This window comes from Cetorhinus maximus, chromosome 9 (genome assembly GCF_964194155.1).
Source record: "Cetorhinus maximus chromosome 9, sCetMax3.hap1.1, whole genome shotgun sequence".
NCBI classification, from domain to species: Eukaryota; Metazoa; Chordata; class Chondrichthyes; order Lamniformes; family Cetorhinidae; genus Cetorhinus; species Cetorhinus maximus.
The window spans coordinates 13,940,426-13,966,883 of NC_135887.1; the positions used below are offsets into that span (position 1 = coordinate 13,940,426).

The window sequence follows — 26,458 nt, forward strand, 5'->3', positions numbered from 1 at the left end:
TCAGAATTAGCTGTCTATGTAAAGAGACCTGCAAAGTTCTTGTGACTGCTCGGTTTATTGCCCATAATGAATGTTTGGACTCCGTGTATAATGTTTATGTTTCTCTTTTGTACAGTGACAGCGTGGATCAGGCTGTAGAGAAGTATGGCCTACAGAAAATCAGCCTCTTGAGAGAAATCTGTGTGAAGTCCGGTATACAGGTAAGAGCATAGGATCACATGGCAGGGAAAGAGGTCATTCTGTCCATCGCACTTGTGCCAACTCTTTGAAAGAGCCACCCAATTATTCCCACTCCCCTGTTCCTGCACATTACCCTATAATGATCTGTGTCCTCTGGTTATCGGCCCACCTGCCAGTAGAAACAGTTTCTCCTTTATTTATTCTTGTCAAAACACTTCAAAATTTGTAACATCTCTACGAAATATCCCTTTAACCTTCTCTGCTCTAAGGAGAACAAACCCAGCTCTGCTCTTCACTGCACATTATTGAAGTCCCTAGTATCATTCGAGTAAATCTCCACTGCACTCTCTCTGCAAGACTTTGACATCCCCCCCCTAAAGTATGATGCCCAGAACTGGACACATTACTGTAGCGGAGGCCAAACCAATTTTACAAAGGTTTAGCCTAAGGATGGTATCAGTTGAGAATGGAGTCTGGCTTGTAATTATTTCAGCCAGCAAATGTAGGAGTGAAGACGAATAAGTGACTAATAATAAGCTAAAAATTTTAAATTGCTTCATCATGCAAATTACATTGGTATTGTTTAGTTTAGTTGCTTGAAGCAGAACAAAACGAATGCGCATTGGCCCGATAGCAGGGCTAAAATAGTAACTGCAGTAGTGCTCAATGTGAAAGTTGGTTGTACCAGTCCTGACAGGAAAATGACCTTGCGTTTAGCTTGTGGCCTGTGCTGAATTATCAACAGAGTGGCAGTGGGGCCCCAACGCCCATGTTTGGGGAGGGGATGAAAGAGTCGGTCCATTTTTGATCGCTATTGGATCGCAGGCAAGTGCACATGTGTGGACTTTGGATGTTGATCAAGATCAGGTATGCCTGTGATGTCTCCCTGTTTCCTCTGTGGTTAAATAGCTTGCCACTGTTGCTGCCTAGCCACAGAGGGAGGATGGCGAAACTCTGTCCCGCCAAGAGCTGAGCACCTCGAAGAAAGAAAATACCATCAAATCTGCCCTTGTTTTGATTGCTAGGCCACATAAAATATAGGCATTTTATTTTTAAAATTGCATTTATATAGCACCTTTCATGAACACAGAACATCCCAAAGTGCTTTACGGCCCAAGAAGTACTTTTTTGAAGTGTAATCACTGTTGTAATGTAGGAAACACAGAAGCCAAATTGACAACAGCAAGCTCCCACAGACAGCAATGCAATAATCACCAGATAATCTATTTTTGTGATGTTGATTGAGGGGTAAATATTGGACAGGACACTGGGCATACAATACAGATGGTGTCAATTGAGAGTGGAGTCTGGCTTGTAATTATTTCAAGCTGTAAATGTACAAGTTAAGATCACTGAGTGACTGGAAGCTAAAAAATCTTCTTTGAAAGAGTGCCATGGGATCTTTTACATCCATTTGATTGGGTTTAACGTCCCATCCGAAGGACTCTCTCTCCCCCTCAGTACTGAGTCCCACTCTGTCAATGCTGCACAGTAGTGTCAGCATAGATGGCTTTGCTCTGTCCTGGAGCGGGTCTTGAACCTGCAACTTCCTGACTCAGCGTTTAGACTGCTAACAACTAAGCCACGACTGAGACATACAGAGGCAAATGCTACTGATAAAGATGGTGAATGGTGAGGAAAGATTCGGCCTGGAAAGAATGTAGTTAAGGGGTGATATTATTAAAGTATGTAAAATGTTACTAGTCAAACTTCAGGGCATTGCATAAGGGAATTTAAATTAAATTTAGCCTCAGGTGAAGCAAGGTTAGAAGGTGCAAAATAGTTGGATGTGGGCACGCAAATGTAATCCAGTCACCTTGGTAAAGTGGGGAGAGGGTATAATAACGACCTAACAAGTTTTTACATTGACGGTTTCCATTATAAGTGCAGATAGAGGAAACTATAATGGAAGAAATTGGCAGGAATTATGTGTAGGAGTATTAATAGACATCCATTTCAGATTAGGTAAATTATTGAAATTGGAGCGCTGAAAATTGGTGCAGAGGGAACTTAAAACATATCAAAAAGAGGTAGTTTACTTCAAGTGATGGAAAAGTTGACATGTGCAAAGCACCCTTGGGGCTTGTTAGGCTGGAAATTGTGATGGGAGAGTTAATGTGCAAGAAAGAGCGAGCTTTGGTCTTTTGTGCTCTCTGGCATTTCTTGCGTTACTTTGCTAACGAATGAGAGATGGTGTAACTTTTAAGACCTTTTCCAGCATTCTTCTAGACCCTGGCTTGCTGCATTTCGCTGATCAAAAGCTTTTGATTTTGGTAGATCCTGCTGAAGGAGTACAACTTTGATAGTCGTCACCGACCGACCTTTACAGAGGAGGATATCCTCAACATCTTCCCAGTTGTCAAACATGTGAATCCCAAAGCATCTGATGCCTTCCATTTCTTCCAAAGTGGACAAGCTAAAGTCCAACAAGGTCAGTATCCGCAGTGTAGCGTCATGGACTATCTTACAAAACATACTGATCACAGGCGGCGTGGAAAGAGGACGTGCTATTTCTAACCCTTGGAGTGCGTATTCCAGTTAAATAATTCAGTAGCAAGCTTTTGAGAGTTTAAAATAAGGTTATTTATTCTCACCCACTTACCCCGAATTAACGCAATGGCAGACGCGCGCGCTGAAAGATACACAACGAAAGATTGGCTACAGATAAAGGTGGTGCACTTTTTCAGATTACAATTAACTCAGTCTCTGATTTGCAATTTCAATTTGCCTGTGGTTTCTTGAATGGATTTGATGATTTAAAGTTGAAGTGTGGGTCTTGTAAAGCGAAGGACTCGCAGCAGGTTGCGAAGTTTCTTGTAGTCCAGTATCTAGGAGGTTGGTTTTCAGGTAAACTTTGAAACTGGCACAGGCTAAGTACTTTGGCTGCTTGATGACATGCAGCTAATTTCAGGGTCTGGTTCTTATACTGGCGGATGACTAATGGTTCTTAAAAGGCAAAGATGACACTGCCTTTTCTGCAATTGTTGTCTCTTTGATGTTTTTCTGCATACTGCCCTGGTCTCTTAAGTCTTTAGATAAAACTCATTACCTGAAGCCTGTTTCGATCATATGACCAATATTGCAATCGTTCAACCCAGATTGGTTTGGAAGTCCAAAGCTGTCACTACACAATAAGAGATAGTTGGTGGTCTTTCACACTTAGATTGTGGATAACTGGTCTCGTTGGCTTCCTTTTGTTAAATTGCAAGCTTGGAGACATGGAGTCCGAGAGTCCATTGACTCAGTGTTTTGGGTAAGCTTCGAACAATGGCAGGCATGGCTTCCACAGAGGAATGCTGTCTGAATATGTCCATTCAAGGGGAGGGTCCCCCACTCAGGGTGATTCGGTTAGAACTTTCCGGAAGCTTGGTTGTCTGTGTTGAATGAGCAAAAAGTCACCTGACCTCTAGGGAGCCACCTTAACTTCGTCAGTGCCCATTTTAAATAGGTAAAAGACAGTTCCAGAAGCTTTCATACGAGCTCAATCCGTGTGTAAAGTTATGAATAGGACATGCCTTTACTGGGCATGACAGGAAATATCATGAGCTCATGCAGGAAGGGCTCTTTTAGTCTTTGTACTGTTCACTGTTCTCTATTTATGAGCCTGTTAATCAAAACTGAAGTAATAAGCTAAGACCCAATACAGTAATGCTGAGATAGCACAGTGATGCAAGTAAATAAACGTTTTGCAATAATTATCAGCTTGATCAATAATATTCTACTAGATGCCTAAACATTAGACTCAATCTATGAATTGAGGGAGGTTATAAATCAGTTTTTTTGTGCATTTATGTTTCCCAGCTGTCACCTTGGTGCAGTGCCTCGGTGACTAGGTTTTTAAAATTATCTGGCAAACTCTCTGCCTTGGCAGATCAGAGATGCAAAACATCCCACTCCACAAGGTAGAGAGGAAGTTAATCTTGTGATTCCTACTCCGAGCAGGAGCATGGTCGTTTCTCTGGCTTCTCAGTGGGTGGGTGCTGTTATGTTTTTATATGGAGGGACTTGATGCTGTCTCCATCACTATTCCTATCTCATCACCAAGCTACCTTTACGTAATAAGAACCAAATTGATTAATCCCAGGAAAAAGAGAGTGAGAAAAGCGCTCTCTCCGTTGTAGAATTATGCCATTACATTGCAACGTGAGAAATATGACATGTTATTGTCGAATTGATTGGGGACTTTTCCATTCAAGAATTCCATTGTGCAATCATTGTGAAACGCAGTTCAAAAGTTGCTTGCATTGAAGCAGGACTTCCAAGGTCAAGTGTTGAAATCTGTGGTGTTTAATAGCAAATAAATTGGTCCATAGACACTAATGGCCGAGAGTCATCTCTACCCCCTTTAACGTACCATGCTGGAGGTGAAAGAGTTAACACAAGTCTCCTTTTCTTCCCAGCCCTTGATTTTAACCATTTATACTAAATTATCACAATTCACACATGGTTTATTTCATTCCTGTGTATTTATTGCTTGTAACGCTGTTCGGGCCTCTTTTTATAGAAGTTTAGATAATATATCCAAGCAATAACGACTAGGAACTTTTCCACATAGGTTCAATGAGTTTAATTCAAAAGCTGAGGAGATGGATTTTGACGCACATGAGGGAAACTGACATATTTAACTTGTTCTGTGCAAATTTTGCCATTTAACTTATAAAAGGCTTGATTTCTAATGTCAGAGACTGAGTTGTGAAAATGGATGGACAATGTTATCCTTAACAGAAGAGGACCTTCAAAATGTAGACGTTTGGAAGTATAGGAAAAGTAACTGCAGAACACTAATTCAAGCATGGCGACGTGATGAGCAAGAGGCATATTTGGGACTGACATCAGGAATTTCTTGATCGAGTGACCAACATGTGAAGTGACATTTGAATCGGGTCAGGGTGGGGGTGAAGACCTGGATTCAATCGCAAAGGACATTGTGGTTTAGGAGGATTTGTCGAATATCCTCCCCCGGGTCCAGAACCATGGGACACACGCTCAGATTAAGAGGTAGGCCGTTCAGGACTGAGGTGAGGAGGGATTTCTTCACTCATAGGGTGGTGAATCTTTGGCATCCTTGACCCCAGAGGGCTGTGGACCTCAGTCATTGAGTACGTTCAAGACTGAGACTGATGGATTTCTAGAGATGAAAGACATCGAGAGATGTGGGGGTAGTGTGGGAAAATGGCATGGAGGTAGAAGATCAGCTATGATCTAGTTGAATGGTGGAGGAGACGCATGGGGCCGAATAGCCTACCCCTACTCCTATTTCCCATGGGCCTATGCGCATCCTTCCCAATGTGTTTCTTATCTTGTAATTTGGTGAAAATATTTGTTTTACAGGGTTCTTAAAAGAGGGATGTGAGCTCATCAACGAGGCCTTAAACCTTTTCAATAATGTATATGGAGCAATGCACGTGGAAATCTGTGCTTGCCTGAGGCTGCTGGCTCGTCTAAATTACATCATGGGCGATTATAATGAGGTAGGGCCTCCACTGTCATTCACGTATGTTTTGTATCATAGTTGTTGGGACTGCTTCCTTCTGTTCTGTCTCATTGCTTTAAACGCTGTGGTACACAAGCATTAATTGTAACTATGGCAGAATCAGGACTCTAATGAGACATCACACCACACCAATGTGTGCTCTCCAGTTCATCACCCTCCACACTCTACAATCCAGTACAAGTACAGTGTACAGTGGTTCACTCACAACCCTCTTACTAAATCTACCTTTGATCTTTACATTCCATACCACTAAATCACAGTATATCAAAGATACATCTAAGTGAGATTAGAATAACAACACAGAGACAGCGAGATGCCTTCAGCTCATCTCGGTTGCTTCCAATCACCCTGTTGTGTGGCTATATCACCCACTTCGTTTTATTACCATAAACAGAGAAACCAGTTCAATTTCTCCGAGCGTCAAGACACGGATTACTGATTTTCACATATTCTATCAGCTCCTCATCGCTGCCTCAGGCCCACTTATGGCATGTATCCCTGGTCCAGCAGAAAGCTATTTTAACTCACTGTGTGCTGGTCCCACAAACAGCCCAAGACAATGAGGTACTCAGGTAATATGAAGCACAGTAGCTACATAGGGTGGGACTAAACCTGGGAATCCAGGTTAGTATAAGAAACTGTAATAGCCTCCTTTTTACCTCACCTACCTCCGTGGCATAGGCAGAATAAAACTGATTAAATCCAATCTTTCTACATCCTATCTACTTCTTACCGGTCAGTGTGATGGCAGGCTTGACAGTGACAACTTGAGGATCAGATCTCAATGGGTCAGATCAATGACATTACTGTCGCTGAATTCCCCTCTATCTACATCTTGGAGGTTACTATTGACCAGGAACTGAACTGGACCCACCATATAAAAACTGTGGCTACAAGCGCAAGTCAGAAGCTAAGAATTCTGTGGCGAGTAACTCGCCTCTTGTCTCCCCAAAGCCTGTCCACCATCTACAAGGCACAGGCCAGGAGTGCGATGGAATACTCTCCATTTGCCTGGACCTGTGCAGCTCCAGCAACACTCAAGAAGCTCAACACCATCCAGGATAAAGCAGCCCGCTTGATTGACATCCCATCCACCACATTAAACATTCACCCCCTTCACCACTGATGCACTGTTCCATCAGTGTGTACCATCAACAAGATATACTGCAGCAACTTACCAAGGTTCCTAGACAGCATCTTGCAAACACTGTGACTGCTACCATCTAGAAGGACAAGGGCAGCAGATGCATGGGAACACCAACCCCATCCAAGCCACACACCATCCTGACTTGGAAATACATTGCCGTTCCTTCACTGTCGCTGGGTCAAAATCCTGGAACTCCCTCCCTAACAGCACCGTGGGTGTACCTACACCACATGGACTGCAGCGGTTCAAGAAGGCAGCTCACCACCACCTTCTCAAGGGCAAATGGGGATGGGAAATAAATGCTGGCCTAGCCAGCCATGCCACATCAAATGAAAGAATAAATAAAATATTTGTTTATATAGCACTTTTAACATAAAAAAAAGTCCTGACATGCTTCAGAGGTGTGATAAGGCAAAAGTGAATGCTGAGACAAAGATGGGGATATTTGGAAAGGTGACCAAAAGCTCGATCTAAGAGGTGCGTTTTAATGTGCGCTTTAAAGACGAAGGGGATGGTGGCAAGGTTTAGGGGGTGAATATAGGGACTAGATCAGGTTAGGTGAGGCCATGAAGGGATTTAAATGTGAGAATGAGAATTTTAAATTGAAGGCATTTCGGGACTTGAACACCAGTGTTGGTCATAAGAATTGACAATAGGTGAGTTGATGTCATGTGGAATAGGCTATGAGCAACAGTTTTGAAATTTACAGAGCCTGGAGGAGGGCAGGCCAGGAAAGCATTGGAATAGCTCAATACGAAGGTGATATAGATGAGGATTCTGGAAATAGGCTGAGGTACAGGTGAAGATGGTTAATGTCAGAGGCAGAAATAGGCAGTCTTTGTGTTGCTGTGGATAATGGTTTTGAACTCGGCAATAAACAGGTCTTTAAGATTGTAAATAGTTTTGTTCAGCCCGAGATCAGCTGGGAAGGGGAATTACAATCAGTGGCAAAGGAACGGGGTTTGTAGTGCGATCATGCTGAGCAACTCCCTGGAGAAAAGCTAGTGTTAGTAAATAATTTAAGTCCATAAATAGAAAATGCATTATTATCGGTGGTTATGGAGAATGTAATCAAATTTTCAAAAACCGCTAGCCCTGTTATTTTGGGTTTAAGTAATAATTCCAACCTATTCACCAACTGCAATGGATGTTCAGGAGTGTGGATCAGAGAAGTGAGGCTATCGTGTTAAGGCCTCAACCTCCAACTTGCCCTCTCACCCAGTGAGGTTCTACCTTGAAAGTGGATCCTCGCTGAATTTGCCATGTATATATTTTTTTTTAATGGATAGTATTTGCAGTTCATAATTTTCACTATTTCTTTTGAAGGCCCTGAGCAACCAGCAGAAAGCAGTACTGATGAGTGAAAGAGCACTAGGTGTGGATCACCCTAACACAATCCAGGAATATGTAAGTAATGACATTTTTAAAAATTAAGGGACACGTGAATGCATTAGTATAACCTCTTTTACTGATGCAGTGGAGTTGAGAATGGCTTCCAAACAAGCTGTTAAATCTGTGCGATGCATCTACAGGTTTAATTACATGATAAACTATTGATCATTCCGTTTAAGAAGGGTCAGTGTGGTTATGTTGCAGCTGTAGACTATGACATGGAGACTTTAGGAATTTCATGTTTGTTATGCTGAGGCTTTGCAGCATTCTAGTGCTGGTGGAATGCGAGCATACCTAACCAGGGTAACTCCCATCACCTGTTACAAATGATCATATTGTACTCCAGCCATATATTGTTTTTTTTAAAAATATCGTTCTTGTGCCTGTTTTATCTGAATAGATCACTTCCAAATGTTTTATCAGCTGCTGCGTGTGATTATAGTGACAACAAAATAACCCGAGTTGAATGAGGAGTGTTTGTCACCAGTAGTGCAGCCTGTCTTCACAATGTTGAATTACTGACAACTATATTATACCAGGAAGTATCTGAAGTCCAAATACATTCCAAACAGTATGTTAGCCAATAAAATAAGACAGCAGGCGTTCCCCAGAGGTTGAAATCATCAATAGGTGACACAACACTCTCTTTTTAAACATTTAAATGTAAAATCCCCTCCTGATACAGGCTTAATCATTCAGTGCAGTGTAATCAAGGAGGACAAATCATTACAAATATTTTTTTTTAAATCTCTGGGACAACCATCAAAGGTTTAGCTCCCCAGTCTCCTCTCACCCTCAAAGTCACCCGTCATTTGAATTCACGAACTCCATCGGGCCCAATTCCTTCATGTCAGCTGGACTTGAGATGCATGCTTGTAGCTAAAGAGCTTGCAATGTTTTGTCCTGGACTGTCCATTCACTTAGCCAAAAAAAAACAATTCCAACAGGATTTGTCCGCCCACCTTATCTGTTATGGAAGTTGCTGTCATTTCCTTATCCAGCCAGTTATAATACAAGAGAAACCACTGAATTATAGATTTTGTCGCGAGAGGTATGGAATATAAAAGCCAAGAGGTTATGGTGAGGGACACCTTAGACCTCTGCCTCATGAGGCAGATTATATAATGCCTTAGATCTCAGTTGGCATACCGTGTGTAATATTGGACACTAGACTGTAGACAAAAATATGGTGGTTTAGGAGTGGCTCCAATGCTGATTCAGTACGATGTTGCCCTAGGGTGAGGAAATACAAAAGACGAGAAGAGTTAAATGGTGCAAAAAAACGTGACAAACTGGAAAGGACAACATTTGAACGTGCAATGGACACAAAATTCTCAATATGTTTCCATTTTTTTTTAATGCAATCTTATATTTAAAAGAAAACTGCTGTTGACTATTGTCTTGCATTTTTTTTTAAAAAAGCATCTTTTCCCCCCAAAAAAAATCCCACCCTTTTTCTTCATTGTTCATTTTCTCTGTGGGAGCTGCTTTCCATTTTGAGCGTGGAGTAGATCAGCCCATTGGGAGGCTTCCCATTGAAGGAGGACCTCATGTGGGGCACATTACTCAGTGGCTGCCTATTAAATGCTGCTATGATGGGATTTTTGTCAGTTTTAATGACCTGCCAAGGAATCGATCCACCCGTGAATCTGTCATTTTTATTTCTGCGTTTGGGAGAGGGTTCCAAGAGAAATCATATCAGAAGAAAATAAGGTCTTGTTCTTTTAGTACAGTCTGGAGTAAAATAAACTGGGGTGATGTAAGGAATGTGACAGGATTTCATTGATTGAAGAATGAATAGATTTGCTTTCCATGTGAAATAGTGCAGCCGCCTTAAAACCTATTATGGTTTCCCATCATTTTGCTTTCTCCCCCCCCCACCCCTGCGACCCTTCCCTTTGTTGGATGGCTGCTTTTACAAAGACTTATATTCCTAACTTTACACCCCAAAATATAAAAAGCTGTTTCACCTTGCCAATTTCCCCCTCTCCTGGACATCATTAGCTCTGTGCTTGGGCACAGTCCCGCACATAATAATCAGCCTCCAGTACTTCCCCTACGAGGCCATTAATGATTCTGAGTAAGCTATTTGATTATTGACAGCGGGCATCACTGGCAAATCTGATCGGACACACACACGGCCTGCTAGATAGCCTTCGATTTTCCTGCGTAACATTTCACTTGGTAGCCCAGAGAAGCCGAGATTAACCGTAGTGTCTCCGCTGTGGCAATGGCTAACTTAGCAATATCGGAGAATCGAATCTGGGGCCATCCTCGTCTATGAGACTCCGTGACTCTTTGTGTAAAACCCATTGAGCCATCTGTGGAACAAGAAACAATTCTAACAAATACACTTTTTGTGTAACTTTTCCATTTGTTTTCCTCCCGTTTTATGGGGAGGAAGGTGATGGGGAGGCAAATGTCTTCACTCAGTTCGCTTGGGGAATCTCAACTATACAGAAAACTGGAGATACAGACCCTGATGACTCATTTTTTTGTTGAGAAATCAAATTAAACCTTTTCTGTTCCCCCTTATCTAATGAGGCTTCCCTAATCCTTTTTTCAAAAAACAAGTGTTAAGTATTTTTGCAAATGAAATCCTCAAATGGTTAAAACACCATTATCGAATTGTCAACCATTTACCATCATTGAGGTGTAAAACAGCAGCAGTGGGACTATGTAGTCACTTGGCTTTTGACTTAATGACCTGATGCTGGGTATGAGGGCATTGACTTGTGCAGTAAAAGCTGCTTCCTACAAGTTGAGTACTTGTCATGGTACACTAGTTTAGAAAATAGGACTCTCGGTTTTCTGGCTGTTTTTATACAAGTTGACTGTAAGTGGTATGTTTACCTTGTACAGTAGCAATGCATAAGTTCTGGGCAGGGTCGGGGGTGGGGGGTGGTCGGTCATGTCCCACTCTGTTGACATTTAAAACATGCTGCCTGCGTAACACCTGTTCATATAAATGGCCCAAACTCTGCGTTTTCCAGCACTCAATTATTCATGGGCCCCTGACGATTGCTGACACAGGAAATGCAAAACCACCCCCAGTGGGCCCTGATAGCCCACTGAAAAAGCTACATGTGGAGAATGTTGAGCGCTCAGCTGTCTGCTGTTCTTAGCACCATACCATTTGTATAAAAATGTCTTAAGATAGTTGTAAACGTTGCAGTTTATCAAGTGCAATTTATCTTCTTCTCCCCTACAGATGCATCTTGCACTGTACTGCTTTGCAAATGGTCAACTCTCAACAGCCTTAAAATTACTGTATCGATCTCGCTATCTCTTGCTGTTGGTATATGGTGAGGATCATCCAGAAATGGCACTGTTGGATGTGAGTATCTGTGCTGTCTGAAGGAAACCAGCAAGACTGGTCATGTGAAATTGAAGGATGCCTCATTAGCAGAGTGAAAGACTTCCCCTTACATGGCTGGAAATAGATGTTTAATCTTGATAAAAGCAAAATACTGCGGATGCTGGAAACCTGAAACAAAAACAAAAATACCTGGAAAAACTCAGCAGGTCCGACAGCATCTGCGGAGAGGAATACAGTTAACGTTTCGAGTCCGTATGACTCTTCACCGGAACTAAGAAATATAGAAATGAGGTGAAATATAAGCTGGTAGAGGGGGGTGGTACAGGTAGAGCTGGATAGAGGGCCAGTGATAGGTGGAGGCAAAGAGATTGCCAAAGATGTCATAGACAAAAGGACAAAACACCCCTTTGTCCTTTTGTCTATGACATCTTTGGCAATCTCTTCTTTGCCTCCACCTATCACTGGCCCTCTATCCAGCTCTACCTGTCCCACCCCCCTCAACCAGCTTATATTTCTTAGTTCTGATGAACAGTCATACAGACTCGAAACATTAACTGTATTCCTCTCCGCAGATGCTGTCGGACCTGCTGAGTTTGTCCAGGTATTTTTGTTTTTGTTTAATCTTGATGTTGGTTTTCAAGTCCAGCACTGAGCTTTTGGCCTTCGGATAAATCAGAAGGTCTCAGTGTTCGTTATTGGAAACTACTGTAGTTTCTTTTTTGCTAAATATTGGCTGTGGGTTTATCATGCTGTTTCCTCATTCTGATTAAGCATGAACCTAATGATTCCCCTTTGTTCCATCAAAGTTCTGGCTTTGCTTGCACATTATTTATTCTCAGGATATGGATGATTAAAATAGGCAGATTGTCCATCTCTAAAGATTGAGATGGAACTGCCTTTCGAATTAATTGCCCCAAGGGATTTAAGAGTCAACCACCTAGACTAAAATGCAGTAATGCATGGACCAGGTTGAGTAAGGATGGCAACTTCTCTATAATAATAAAAACAAAAAACTACTGCGGATGCTGGAAATCCAAAACAAAAACAGAATTACCTGGAAAAACTCAGCAGGTCTGGCAGCATCGGTGGAAAAGGGTTCTGTTGAAGGGTCGTGAAGACTCGAAACGTCGACTCTTTTCTTCTCCACCGATGCCGCCAGACCTGCTGAGTTTTTCCAGGTAATTCTGTTTTTGTTTTGGCAACTTCTCTTCTGTTTGAGTCAATTTTTAGTCGATTCCTTTCTCTCTGGTTCACAAGGACACTATTTGAGTAAGCACTGGACACTTGATAGTGAGGTATATGGAACGGACTTTAATACTACAGCATTAGGTGATCAATCTGTATAGTATAAAAGAGAAGTTTCAGGTTCCTCTCTCTCTTTCAAGCTCTCCAACTAACTCTGGTAAATACTGCTTATATACTTACTTATATACTTCAATTTGCCTACTTCAAAGGTACATTTCACAAAAAGACCTCATGATTTAACTTGCTTTCAAATCCTTTCCAGAACAGTTAAATGACAGGTTATTTATCTAAATATCCACTCTATACCATGGGTAATTGATCCTTCTGCCTATATTTATTATACCAGTTACTAAACTTATACATTAATCACTCATAATCGATATTGCCCCAGTCACTTCTTTCCCTGCTTAAGTATCCAGTTGGTTTCCTGCTTACCTTAGATGATCTGTTGCTCTATGACCAGTTATCCTTATGCAGGTGAGTTTGATTTATTAACCCTGAACGGTCTATGGCCAGCACATGCAAGGAGGATATTAGTGAACCATTCTGGGGCTAAATCACGAGTTACCAGATTTATTGTTTCACATCATAACATGGTGGGATTTTTCCCTGGGTTACTAATCCAGTACTGTAACCAGTACATTACTGTATCAAATCCCTTTTTGTCACGAGGATATTAATAATGCCCTGATGCAAACCTTTTAGCTCTTCTGCTCAGCAGTAAGTGATACCGCAGACCCATGGAAAGGATACTTTATTTTTCTCCCCAGCATCCCATCCCTAGCAATTTTTTTATGTGTTCTTTCATGGGATGTGAGCGTCGCTGGCTAGGCCAGCATTTGTTATCCAATCCCTAATTGCCCTTGAGAAGGTGGTGGTGAACCTCTGCAGTCCATGTGGTGTCGGTACACCCACAGTGCTGTTAGGAAGGGAGTTCCAGGATTTTAACCCAGCGACATCCTTTAAAACATACTTGAAATAAATCGATCCTTTTTTGCAATTTATTCTAACCTGCCGCCCGTGCAACTAATGTACTCAGCTAGTGCTTTATGCTTTCATTACAGAGTAATATTGGCCTTGTATTGCATGGTGTCATGGAGTATGATCTCGCCCTGAGGTTCCTGGAGAATGCTCTGGCAATCAATGGAAAATACCATGGAGCAAAATCCCTAAAAGTTGCCCTGAGGTAATCAGTTACTGTCATGTGCTTTTTTTTTGTAGTTAATTTTTTGTTCTATTTTTGAATATCACTTTGGGATTTCAAAAGAAATAAAGTAGTTTCAAGAATGAAAATCTGTGTTCTTCCTTCCCCTCCCCCTGCTCATCAGCCACCATCTGGTAGCGCGTGTCTACGAGAGCAAAGCAGAGTTTCGATCAGCCCTACAGCACGAGAAAGATGGTTATACCATCTACAAAAACCAGGTCAGTCTTGCACGTTCAGCATGAGCTACACATCTCATTTGCACCTTGTCACCGTCTGGCTCAGTGTTAATGATGCCATCTGCAGTTTCTGTTCAGTGTATTTCAAACTGTTGGGGGGTATTCCATAGCATTACTTTTAGACGGTGTTAGATTTATGTCTGATTTTTGAGTCAATTTCTCCAGCTATTTGGGTTTCCCTTTCACATGTTCAGTTCATTTGCCCCAATGTTACTCTCTGACCCATCCCCTAGCAAGCCGGCTGAGAGTGGCTCATTGTGACCAGCTTGCTTTTACCCTTTATAAATCGGTCCTTTGGCCCATGTGATGCGCTCTGTAATTATATATTGTCACCCGACACCTGTAGGTTTTGTTAGAGGCTGCTTTTTTGATAATGAGAGAGAATGTTGAGGGCTTGGGGGAGCCCTGAGGACATCGAACTGGTGTTTCTACGCGTTAGTGTCACAATACACTGAACTAGCCCAGTGTGTTTAACAGGCCAGAAGAGGTGACTAATCCAATTGGAAAAAAATAACAAGCTCATACAACTCATGTCTGCAGCCGTCTGTTCCTGATTGGGTTTGATTTTGTAGCTGAAATGCACACCCACAGTCAGTGACACTCAGTGAGAGAAGCACTTTTCTTTTCTTTTTAATTCTGCCTGTGAGGAATCAGAGCACAGAATGTTGCTTCCCAATTCGGCAGTGCTTTCTGTTAAGAGTACCATTGCATTATTGGATCACTCTGCCAGCACGGCATAGCTGAAGTATTAGTGCCAGTATGCAAAAGAAAAAAATTCTACTTACGCCAATGTGTTTGTAATATATTTTTCCCCTGAACTCATCGTCTCAAATTGCTCCCGTTGCCTTCATCAGAAAAGAGGGTCCCATAACCATTAGCACTTTATGCTGCAGTTATGAGGCTCAATGCTCAAACCCAAACAAAGATTTCCCACGCCTGCCATAGCATTGTACTGAAAGGTCCTATTTTATTTGAAGAGGCATTTTTATTTATTTTTGTTGTAACAGTTTCCTCTTTGGGTCTCCGTGCCCGTTTTCAGGCTTCAGTTCAGACCAAGTGGAGCCTCAAATGATTTCCTGAATTTTGATCCTGTTCTGATGCAGACTGCCTGTCCACCTGTCCCATCAGCATTCATTTCATCAGCGCCGAGTGTCTAATCATTTCAGAAATGTCTTGGGTGTTGGTGCTTTCCACATCATTTTATACAAAGCGACACTCCTGTGTTTGGTGCCAATTAGACCCCCATATTAAACGAGCATGTCGAAAAAATTGACACGGTTATAAACGGAATAAAATTGGATACAAACAGCAGAAAAAGGGAGTGAGGAAGTGGTTAATAGAAATGTTTCAAAGTCAGTGTGAAGGGAATAAAAGGATTAACTCACTGTCTGTTCCCATTTAATGTATTCATGGAACTAATTGGATGTGAAAAGGTTTGGATGTATTTGCATATGAAATGCAGGTTAGCTGAGGTGCAGTAATTGTATAACCAATTTTGCGCTGGGATAAAGTATTATGAATTGTTCAAAAGGGTGTGGCACTATGAAATTGTGCAGAAGTCATTTAAAATATGAAGATGATAAATGGATTTGTTGTAACCTTCCTTCCTGAGTTGTATTAAACTCGCCTGAAAAATGCAATAATAGAACATTCCTCATTTGCTCAGCTTTGAGAAGGGCCAAGAATCTGAAAAACGTGAAAAGTCCTTATAGAAATTAATTACCTCCTAATGACTTGGTCCGCTGTTTTCCACATGGCTTTTTATTTCTGCTACAAACAAAAAGATGCCTATTCTGCAGTCGGAGTGGTATGGCAGCATGAGCACTTCAGGCACAGTGTCATGAAAGCTGCCATTCCTCCCACACAGCTTACCCCACCGCCCCCCTCAACCCCCGCCACTTCCATCAACACGCTATTCCAAGAGGAAGCCTTTTATTTCAGAAGCTGCAGAATGAGCTGTAATTGTAATTTTAGTGGCCTTTATGGCTAAGTGTTCCCTTTGTAACGGTTATTTTGAATGTAGGCATGATTTATTTTTTAAAATGCATTTATCTTCGGGGTGTGTCTACCTACATATACTCAAGCCAGTCACAAGTCATCATAAGGGCTGTCACCTCCTGCTAGTTGCTTATGGGGTGGGTTAGCAGTTCCAAGTCTCCTAGTTTTCCTGTCGTCTCAGCTGGAGAGCCAATCAGAGGTTGAAATAAATGGGAATGGATGAAGGAGAGGGATAATGAGGGTGGTGTACCTTAAGTAGTTGGAGTGGTCTGCCTGCTGCTGAGACTCGCTTGAGAGAGTTCTGTCTGTGCTGCACTGGACAATTGGATGCAATGGCAAGGGGCATCGAGAGGGTACATCTCGAGCAGAAAGTCAAGAGAAACCCTTTAGCTCCAGCTTAATGCTGTCTGGCTGTACCACACCTCCATTTAGGTGGAAATGGGTCAAATGCAATTACGACAAATTGGTGTGGGCAAGATGGTAAAAGAAAGACTTGCATTTAGAGAGTGCCTTTTATGATCACCGAATGTCCCAAAGCGCTTTACAGCCAATGAAGTACTTTTTGAAGTGTAGTCATTGTTGTAACATAGGAAATACAGCAGCCAATTTGTCCACAGCAAACTCCTACAAACAACAATGTGATAATGAGCAGATGATCTGTTTTTGCGGCGTTGGCGAGGGATGAACTGGACACTGGCGATAGCTCCCCTGCTCTTCTTTGAAATAGCGCCGTGGGGTCTTTTACATTCATCTGAGAGGGCAGGCGAGGCTTGAAAGACAGCATCTCTGACAGTGTAGCATTCCCTCATTACTGCACCGTAGTGTCAGCACAGGTGGATTTTTGAGGCCAAATGCTAAATAGCATGCTTTTGTCAAGTTTTCAACCCTAAAGGTGGGTGTTTCTCCCTTTGTGGATGGCTAACTGTACATGTTGCTGACTGGCTAGATGTGTTCATTTAATAACTCCACAGAGCAGCACTATACAGAGGAGCAATTGGAAAATTCTCTCTCCTACGCTGATCCTCTGCTGAAGAAGGGTGGTTTGGAAGTAAACAGTCAAGACTCTAATGGGGAAATATTGGGTTTCACCTAATGGCGTGGTGGGTTAATGCGCAGTATAATGTTGAAACATTTAAACCAGGAATCAGGTTGTGTATCTTGATAGCCACAACCACATTCATATTTATTTATATAGCACTTTTAACTCAGTAAGATGTTCCAAGGTGCTTCCCAGGAGGATTTCCCCAAAAGTTGTAGGTTTTAAGGAGGAGAAAGAGTATTTGTGTTGAGTGAGCTGATCACAGCCTACGAAAGTGCTGCAATCAGTCTCAATGTCCTTAAGTTTGGGAGCTGAGACGTTGGGTAGGATTCCTATTTCTGTTTGCTGGTTGGCAAATTACACGGATGGACTGTTAGAAATTGGATAGGAACAGTAGGGTAAAGAGTTTTTGAGGTTTGAGCGTCAAGAGTCGGTACTTGAGGGTAATACCAGTGCTTGTGGATCTCTGCCTTAGTACGAGTGGTGGCCTAGAGAAGAGGCGGAGGAGAAATATTTAAGGTGTTCATAGTGCAATCTGCACCACATCTGCTCAAAACAGTATCTTAAAATAAAAAGAACCTTGTTCATTGTGCTGTTGAAACATTTGCACAAGGCAGACAATTGAAGTGATTTGGTTAATCTACGTGCCACATGGGGTGTCTCATGAAACAAATGGGATTTTTTATTTTCTCTTGCCTAATGCTTAAGGGTTCACTTTAATTATCAAATATATGACCAGGGTGATGTGGAAACGGAGAGATGCAATTATTTTCACCGGCAATTCATCACCTCAGCTAATTCTTCAATTTAAATTGAGATAAAACCTAGGAGAATGCTAATTTATTTTGTTTCCAGTGACACGCATTGAGAATTTGCGTTGAACTGTATTTATTCTTTAAAAAAAAACCATAGTTCTACAACAGTATCAGGTGCAACTCACAAAATGTCTTGCACTGGTCCCATGTGAATGAGTATTTTAAATCTGATAATAAATTGCCTTTATTCCCTATCCTATTAGTCCCCTTAAAGCCAGGGACTGATTGCCAAGCTGACAGGCTGATGACTTGGTCCCAGACCATAAGTCTGTCTGCTGTGTTGTGTTTTTAATTCTCTACGCTAAGCAATATGGATTATATTACTGTAATCCAATCGTTTTGAAACCCTGTAAGTTTATTTGCTGATTCCCTTTCCACCTCCCTCTCCAGCTGGGTGACAATCATGAAAAGACCAAAGAAAGCTCGGAGTACTTGAAGTATCTCACGCAACAAGCTGTAGCTCTCCAACGTACTATGAATGAGATTTACAAGAATGGATCCAACGCCAGCATTCTCCCACTCAAGGTAGGTCGAACACCATCGATAAAATTGGCTTACCCGCGGGGGTTTGTTGTCACGGACTGACCTATTTGTGATTCACCGTGCATAATAAGGAAAGTAAATATTTACCCTCCATGTGTTTGACATTAATTGCGATTAGTAACATGTTATGTTTTATACCTTCCATCTGATGTGGGAACTTGTGGCCCATGTTATTCACTACTGCTACATCGCCTGAGTATGTTACACTTTGGAGCTGCATCATCAGCAAGCTTAGCTTGGCAGCTCCGACTTGGGGATTATGCTTCCATCTCATTGTTGTGGAGTTTCTAATCTGCGTTGAGAGAGGGGAGGAGAAGGGAGTTACGAAAGACGAGGAGAGATGCAAGAAGCCAGCCAGAGCCCAGCTTCCTTCCCTGAGGAAGGATACCTAAGGGCAAAGAGGGTAGTTTGGTCCATTCTAACTCATCCAATGAGAGAGTCTACAACACACCTGCACACAGCATCCAAATGACTCTTACGTTATTGTGGAGGTTTTATCTCTACCAACCCTCACAAAGTTCACTTCGCTCTTGTGGGTTTGAAGATATTCCTACATCAGTATCATGTTTATCTTCACCCTCTTTGAGCCTCCCTTGCCTTTAACTTCCTTCCCATCCCAAAGAGTTTCAGATGGTTTACCATTTTAAAAGTTTATCTATATATGGAGTCCTGCTCTTAGTCACCTCATTTCAAGAATAACCCCATGTTTTTCCTGTTTTCCTCATCATTCAGCCTCCTGAGGCTCACCATTGTGTAGTTCCTTAGGTATTGAACACATAATAGAACCCAGATATCAGTCACCAAGCAAACCGGTCCTCAGTTTTGTTTTTATTCATTCACGGGATGTGGGCGTCACTGGCTAGGCCAGCATTTATTGCCCATCCCTAAAAGCCGCAGCCTTGAACCGCTACAGTCCATGTGGTGTAGGTTCACCCACAGTGGTGTCGGGAGGGAGTTCCAGGATTTTGACCCAGTGACAGTGAAGGGACGGTGATATATTTCCAAGAGGATGATGAGTGGCTTGGAGGGGAGCTTCCAGGTCTTTCTAGATGGTAGCGGTCATGGGTTTGGAAGGTGCTGTCTAAGGAGCCTTAGTTTGTTCCTGCAGTGCATCTTGTAGATGGCACACACTGCTGCTACTGTGCGTCGGTGGTGGAGGGAGTGAATGTTTGTGGATGGGGTGCCAATCAACCAGGCTGCCTTATCATGGATGGTGTCGAGCTTCTTGAGTATTGCTAGAGCTGCACTCATCCAGGCAAGTGGAGAGTATTCCATCGCACTCCTGACTTGTACCTTGTAGATGGTGAACGGGCTTTGGGGAGTCAGGAGGTGAGTTACTCGCCGCAGAATTCTCGGCCTCTCTGACCTGCTCTTGTAGCCACAGCCTCATGTTCTGAGCTGATGGACGCGCTCACTTCCCAGCAGACCATTTCCCGCTCGGTTGCTCTTTTCTCTTTTTTCACTAAAATGAAAGCAAAATACTGCCGATGCTGGAGATCTGAAATAAAAACAGAAAGCGCTGAATAAATCCAGCAGGACTGGCAGCTGAAGAGTCACGTTGGACTCGAAACGTTAACTGTTTCTTTCTCCACAGATTCTGCCAGACCTGCTAAGTTTTGCCAGCACTTTGTTTTTATTTGTTCTTTCTCTCCTCCTCTTTCCCCATCCTGCCCCAAGTTATCGAGGACGATTCTAGTGTGCCTTTTCCACCACTCTAGCTGAGAGTTGCTCATTCAGTATCCACCCAGGATTTGAACCTTCCTAAGCTGTTTGACTCAGTTCCAGCCAGGTTCATGCGCTCAGCAACGGAGCTATCTGGGGAGAGACTGTCTCGATAGCTTTCTGTTATGAACGCTGCTCTGGGGGTAAAAAAGGATTTTCATGCCCGTTATTCAGAAGACTACAGTGTTCTGTTAGTTCATGCAAATTCTACATCAATAGCACAAGGTGTCCAGACCACCAGTGTTCACCACAAAAGCCTTGCAGTAGCCCAGAGAGAAGGCCGTAAAATGTTTTGCTCCAACCTCTTAAGGCCCATATGAGCGAAAGCATTATACTCATTGTAAAACCATCCTTCTAAACCTGACAATTCATATTGGGAGAAAGAACTGCAATTACAAGGGAAGTTTCTGTTCTGCTCTCCCATGATGAGCTGGACGAGATGGATTATGAGACTGCAGCTTGACATTTGATCCTCCTGGAAGGATTACCGTCTTCCTCGTAGACACTCAAGTGCCTCTGAAGCTATAAGACATAAACACTTATGAGGAGAACAGGAGTGAAATTCTGTGGCCCTTCACTGACCTATAACAACGAATGTTTTAATAAATTAGTCTTTGACACATTCCCGCTGAACCTTTTCGTTTTTTAAAAAATTTTTTCCCTTTTGTGGTCTCATAAACTGGGGCTGTTTCCCGATGCATCTTTAAAGCGGCGCTCTCTCCTGCTGCCGGGTAATTTGACAGGCAAGTAAAGCCTTGCCAAATGTGCTGTCTCAATTTGAATCTGTAGTTGTTTGATTTTAAAGCCTTGGAAGACCATAAATCTTATCGGGTTAATTTTTTTTTTAAAGATGCTGGTATCTGGCGTTCATGGAGGGACGATTTAAAAGCATACTAAGAAGGGCGTGATTTTAATTTTGGCAGCTTCGTTTTCTCCTATTTAGATCACACTCGACCGCATCTCTCTGACTGAGGGGTTTGGCTGCTGGAGGTTACCATGGCAGTGCCAGATTTTTTTTCCCTCTCTCACTCTCTCAGCCTGTTTGTATGATTACCATAGGCCAGGGATTAACAATTTTCACCTGGGGAAACCCAGGTGTGACTGTCAGAAATGCGGCTGTCTGCCATGTTGCCTTGCTATGGCATGTATTGTCTCTCAAACTTTGTTATCCAGCAGAGTGTGATATGATGCCTGGAATAAAGTAGATTTGTGAACTTGCGCAAAGCCTCACGCAGCCTAATTCAATTGACGGAAGTTGTATGTACAAAATTGCTGACCTTGCTTTGTTTTTGACAGTTCACAGCTCCCACCATGGCTAGTGTGTTAGAGCAGCTCAATGTTATAAATGGGATTCTCTTCATTCCCCTCAGGTAAGGAACTAATCTTTGTATTTTTCCCCCTAGCCACAAGGCACACTGAAGCAAAACTGTAGCGTTTCCTTCCATCCTCATTTTTAAATTAAGGTACCACGTTTATGGAAATGCAATGTGCTGAAGTGGGACACAAAACTACACCAGTCATCCCCCTATTGTGTGCTCAGCATGAACCCCACTGACGATTTGGCAATACTTTCAACTACTACTAACAGATGAAGTGGTAAATGCTGTGTTGGGACTTATCAGTACCTCCATCTTAAGTGCTATGCAGATTCAGTGTTTTGTGTCAGAGATTCTTAAAGCATATTGGAAAATCTCACCTATATTCACATTCCCTCAGTGGGCAATTTAGCCCCTCGAGCCCCTTCTGCCATTTAATGAGATCATGGCTAATCTGTGACCTGACTCCATATACCTACCATTGCACCCATCCCTCAGATTTTTGTTAAACAAAGGTGTTATCAATCTCAGATTTAAAATTAACAATTGACCTTGTATCAGCAGCCATTTGCAGAAGAGGGTTCCAAACTTCTATCACCCTCTGTGTCTCTCTCTCTCTCTCTCTCTCTCTCTCTATCTCTATCTGTTCCCCCTAATATCTTAAACATTTTGACCAAATCACCCCTTCTGGGCCACGAGGAGGGCAGTACAGCACCGAGCTGTGCCCCTGGAGCTACTGAGAGCAGGTTGAGGATTTTTTTTTTCTTTGCCAGCCAACTTTCTCATCGCCACCTGAAAATCTTGGACTTCTTGCTGGCGTACCTTGAGCTATTTTGCTAGAAGGGGCATTACCGCCAAGCCCTTTCCTGCCCTCGCCCGATATCGCATGCACCAGCCTCAAACAGCTAGCAGCCCATAACAATCTGGAGGGAGAATTCTGATCATGCTGCTTGTCACTAGCATGGGTTAATTGTAGTGACCTAACTGCTTGCATCTGCTGGAATAGTTAACATGGTTGTCAGAGCACAGTGGTGACTCAAGTGTATGGTTGGGATGTATAGATTCTCCCATTTTCCCAACAATTAGAACCGTAGAACACTACAGCACAGAAAAACAGGCCATTCGGCCCTTCTAGTCTGTGCCGAAATATTATTCCGCTAGTCCCATTGACCTGCACCCAGTCCATAACCCTCCAGACCTCTCCCATCCATGTATCTATCCAATTTATTCTTAAAACCCGCATTTACCACGTCAGATGGTAGCTCGTTCCACACTCTCACCACTCTCTGAGTGAAGAAGTTCCCCCTAATGTTCCCCCTAAACTTTTCCCCTTTCACCCTAAAGCCATGTCCTCTCGTGTTTATCTCTCCTAATCTAAGTGGAAAGAGCCTACTCTTTCTACTAATTGTATGCCCTATGCTACTACCTTGAAAGGAATGAAAGTGTTACAGCAGTGCAGGAGGAATCTGGAGATTGGGATTGAACCCAAAACTGTTCCTAGACGTTTTAGATATTACTGATGGGCACAAGTTGAGCTGCTTGTGTTCCCCGCCTCGCACCCACACCTCAAGACAATGGCGTTTGCAAATGTTTCATTCCTTTCTTTCATATTCCTACAGCCAAAAAGACCTGGAAAACCTGAAAGCTGAGGTCCAGCGCCGACAGCAGCTACAGGAAGCAGTGAAGAGTGTGGAGCCGGAGGAATCCACAGACGAAAAGGTGACTGAGCCACCTCATGGGGAGAAGAGCCAAACAACTGTCGAATCGTCCACAGGACAGGCTTCAGCGTAAAGGCCTGTTTTTTCAGAACCCTCCAGGAACTGATGCCTGCTTAAACCTCAGCAAGTTTTGCAGGCTGTAGGAGACTTGTTGCAATAAACTTTATCTCTTGCGCGCACACAGAAAAATGCCTGGTACATGGAAAATGTGTTGCATTTAACGTTTCTTTTTTTTAAAAAAAGGAAAATCCTGCCATTAGCAGATCTGAATAATATCAAAGCCTTAGCAGTGGCATTGACTGCACAATGTGTTTTTTTTTAAAAAGAAACTATATTTAAAAAAAAAACTAGGTGTTTAGAAACAGTTACTTGTAAAGTTATACAACTTCAACTTGTACAGTCAATAAAAACAATCAACTGTTTGTAAAGTACATGTGTAATAGTCTAAAAGAAACTGTACAGATGACAAATTCCAAATGAATGAATCTTGAAATACTTAAAATACTCAGGTCATTATATGTTGTATGAGGGCACCAACCAGAAAAGAAACATTTAAGACTTTGGTATTCAGAACCAATTTTTTTTTTTTCAATTTTAAAGCTAACTATGATAACAGTTACAGCCCCTAATGAACACAAAGTAGACTTAGCTTAAAAAAGTCAGTTATGATTCAAGTGGTGGAACCTGTACACAATTGTGAAAATGTACAGTTAACAACTCTTGCTTGAGTTTTTTGTGTTGATTTCCAGTTCAATCAATTTTAAAAGCTGATGACTTTTACGTTGTGAAAACTGTCAAATATTTGGAATTTGTGTGATTGCCATTGGTAACTGGATCGTTTTCTCTTAAACATTTCCCTCTCCCCAGCTGTGGGAACACTCCTTTTCACAATTAGAATTGGAAGTGTCTTCAAACCAACATGGAATAAGTAGACAAAACGTGTACTTTGATTTTTTTTTTTTTGTTTGTTTTGTATTGTGCTGTGACGCGTTTCAGAACAGTGAGTCTGAAGGATGGTGGGATTTTTAGTGCATTTGAAGCATGTGTGATGAAGCCACTTGTACCAAAAGTGCTGACATTGTACAGTGTACTCACGGGGAAACCTTTTTTTTTGTTCCGGTGAATGACTGTGACCAAGAGAGATGATGAAAGCCATTTTTTAAAATTAATAACCCTGTAAGCTGTGTATGTACATTGTGGTACTGACGAGACAAAAAGATACATTTATGAAAAGAAATGAGTGCTATATAGTATATTCTCAAATCGTATAATCGTATTTCATGTGATGTGATAATGGAATCATTACACAGTAAATTCCTCCCATTAAGGATGTGTAATAAATGTTGGAGTAAGTTGATTTTCTTTTTACCTGAGTATCCACAGTGATTGTCCATAAGTTGCTTCCTGAGCTACAGTGTGGGTGTATCTGATTAATGCAAAATCATCTTAATTGCTGCACTGCCCCCTCTGGATGTTAACATTATGCTAATAGCTTTCAAATTTTTCTGTCACACCGATGTTGCCCGTACGTTGAGGTGGCTGTGAGAGTATGTGGCAATTGTGTGTAGGGAGGGGAAGGAAACAAGAGAAGGTGAGGCAGCATCTTCATTGCAAAGCAACTTGTTCTTAAATTATTTGAATTTACTACCAAGTGTTCAATAAAAGATGAACAAGAACATACTTGTTTTTTTTACTTCCAAGATATTTTTTTCCACATTTAGTTTGATTCCAATAAAGGTGGGAAAAATACAATTCAACATTGTTACTAATGCAAATGAATTTTAAAATCATTTTTTTAACATATTGTGGTATTCATTTTGTTTATAATGACATAAAACTTGGCCTAAATTTTAATGCTTCTTGATTCCTTTTTTTATTTTTGGATTCATTCTGGTTCACATTAGGAAACAGAATATATACCAATATGAATAAATCCGAAAAATCGAGCTCTTTAACTGATCTTTAAGCTCTTTTCTTCATTTTAGATGAGCATTTTGTTCCATAAATGTGTAATGCGTTCCCCTGACAGTTCTCCTCCTCTTTGTCCTCACCCCCCTTCAGCCACTTTGCTGTTGAGAGACTGGTTCATGATTAATGGTTGCTTAACTGAGGTACTAGAGCACGATCTGTGCTTGTGAAACCATTTCCCAACAAGGACTCGGTGCCTTTAAAGGGCATGGAGAGAGGAGGGACGAGCGTGGTAAAACCCCTCAGATGGCCTTTTGTTCTTTGTGCCATATGTCATTCCACAGCCAACAGAGTGGATAGCTGATCTGCTCTTGGTCTCATCTCCTCAGGAAATTGCCCCTGGCATCTACAGGGTGAATTCCCTTTCCATTCTCTGCTCCAATCCCCCATCACCACTGTGCCCCAATATACTCCTCCAGAAAAGTACCTTACATTTGCCTGGCTGGGACTGAAGAATAATAGACACCAATGCCCAGTTCACTTGTCTCACTTGCTTTGTCGATGTATTTTTAAATATTAAAATAATTAAAGGAAGCGGAATGGTGCAGTTTTAAAAATGCATCATTGAAAATATTCTTGTTCCCTCTTTTATGGCTGATCTGGCTGTGTATAATTTTACAATGCTCTCCTGCATTTATAGCAGCTTGGAACATTCAATGGCCTATGTGGATGAGGGATTGAGCTGCTTAACCTCAGCTGGTGTACATTGTGCACTGTGATGAGACAAAAGAAGCACCAACATTCAACCACCCAAATTATAACTTTTATTACCTGCCTGAGCTCCACCACTTAAATATCCACCCAGTTTTAATTCTTTCACGGGATGTAGGCATCGCTGGCAAGGCCAGCATTTGTTGCCCACCCCTAATTGCCCTTGAATTGAGTGGCTTGCTAGGCCATTTCCAAGGGCAGTTAAGAGTCAACCACATTGCCGTGGGTCTGGAGTCACAGGCAGGCCAACCGGGTAAGGGCAGCAGATGTCAATTTGGATGGTGAAAAATTACACGCTGCACTTTGCACAAACTGAACTCCTGTCTAGGTATAATTACAATTAAAAATAACAATGAAGGAGAAAGTAAGGTGGTGTGCAGGACAATCAATAATTCACGCACATTGAATGCT

The 26,458-nt window shown here is 42.0% G+C and overlaps 1 protein-coding gene across 3 annotated transcripts in view; it reads left to right on the forward strand.

Moving 5' to 3' along the window:
- The window catches only part of cluha (CLUH binding protein of NUMT mRNA a), a 110,209-nt gene extending 85,165 nt beyond the window's left edge, over positions 1-25,044 (forward strand). For all 3 annotated transcript variants that reach the window (XM_078548092.1, XM_078548090.1, XM_078548091.1), the window contains exons 17-26: positions 116-200; positions 2,458-2,611; positions 5,512-5,651; positions 8,148-8,228; positions 11,425-11,550; positions 13,842-13,963; positions 14,106-14,199; positions 18,460-18,594; positions 21,631-21,704; positions 23,270-25,044. In XM_078548092.1, the coding sequence (XP_078404218.1) occupies positions 116-200; positions 2,458-2,611; positions 5,512-5,651; positions 8,148-8,228; positions 11,425-11,550; positions 13,842-13,963; positions 14,106-14,199; positions 18,460-18,594; positions 21,631-21,704; positions 23,270-23,441 (1,183 nt within the window). In that variant the 3' untranslated portion in view covers positions 23,442-25,044. The remainder of the gene's footprint in view (positions 1-115; positions 201-2,457; positions 2,612-5,511; positions 5,652-8,147; positions 8,229-11,424; positions 11,551-13,841; positions 13,964-14,105; positions 14,200-18,459; positions 18,595-21,630; positions 21,705-23,269) is intronic.
- The last annotated feature ends 1,414 nt before the right edge of the window (positions 25,045-26,458 follow it).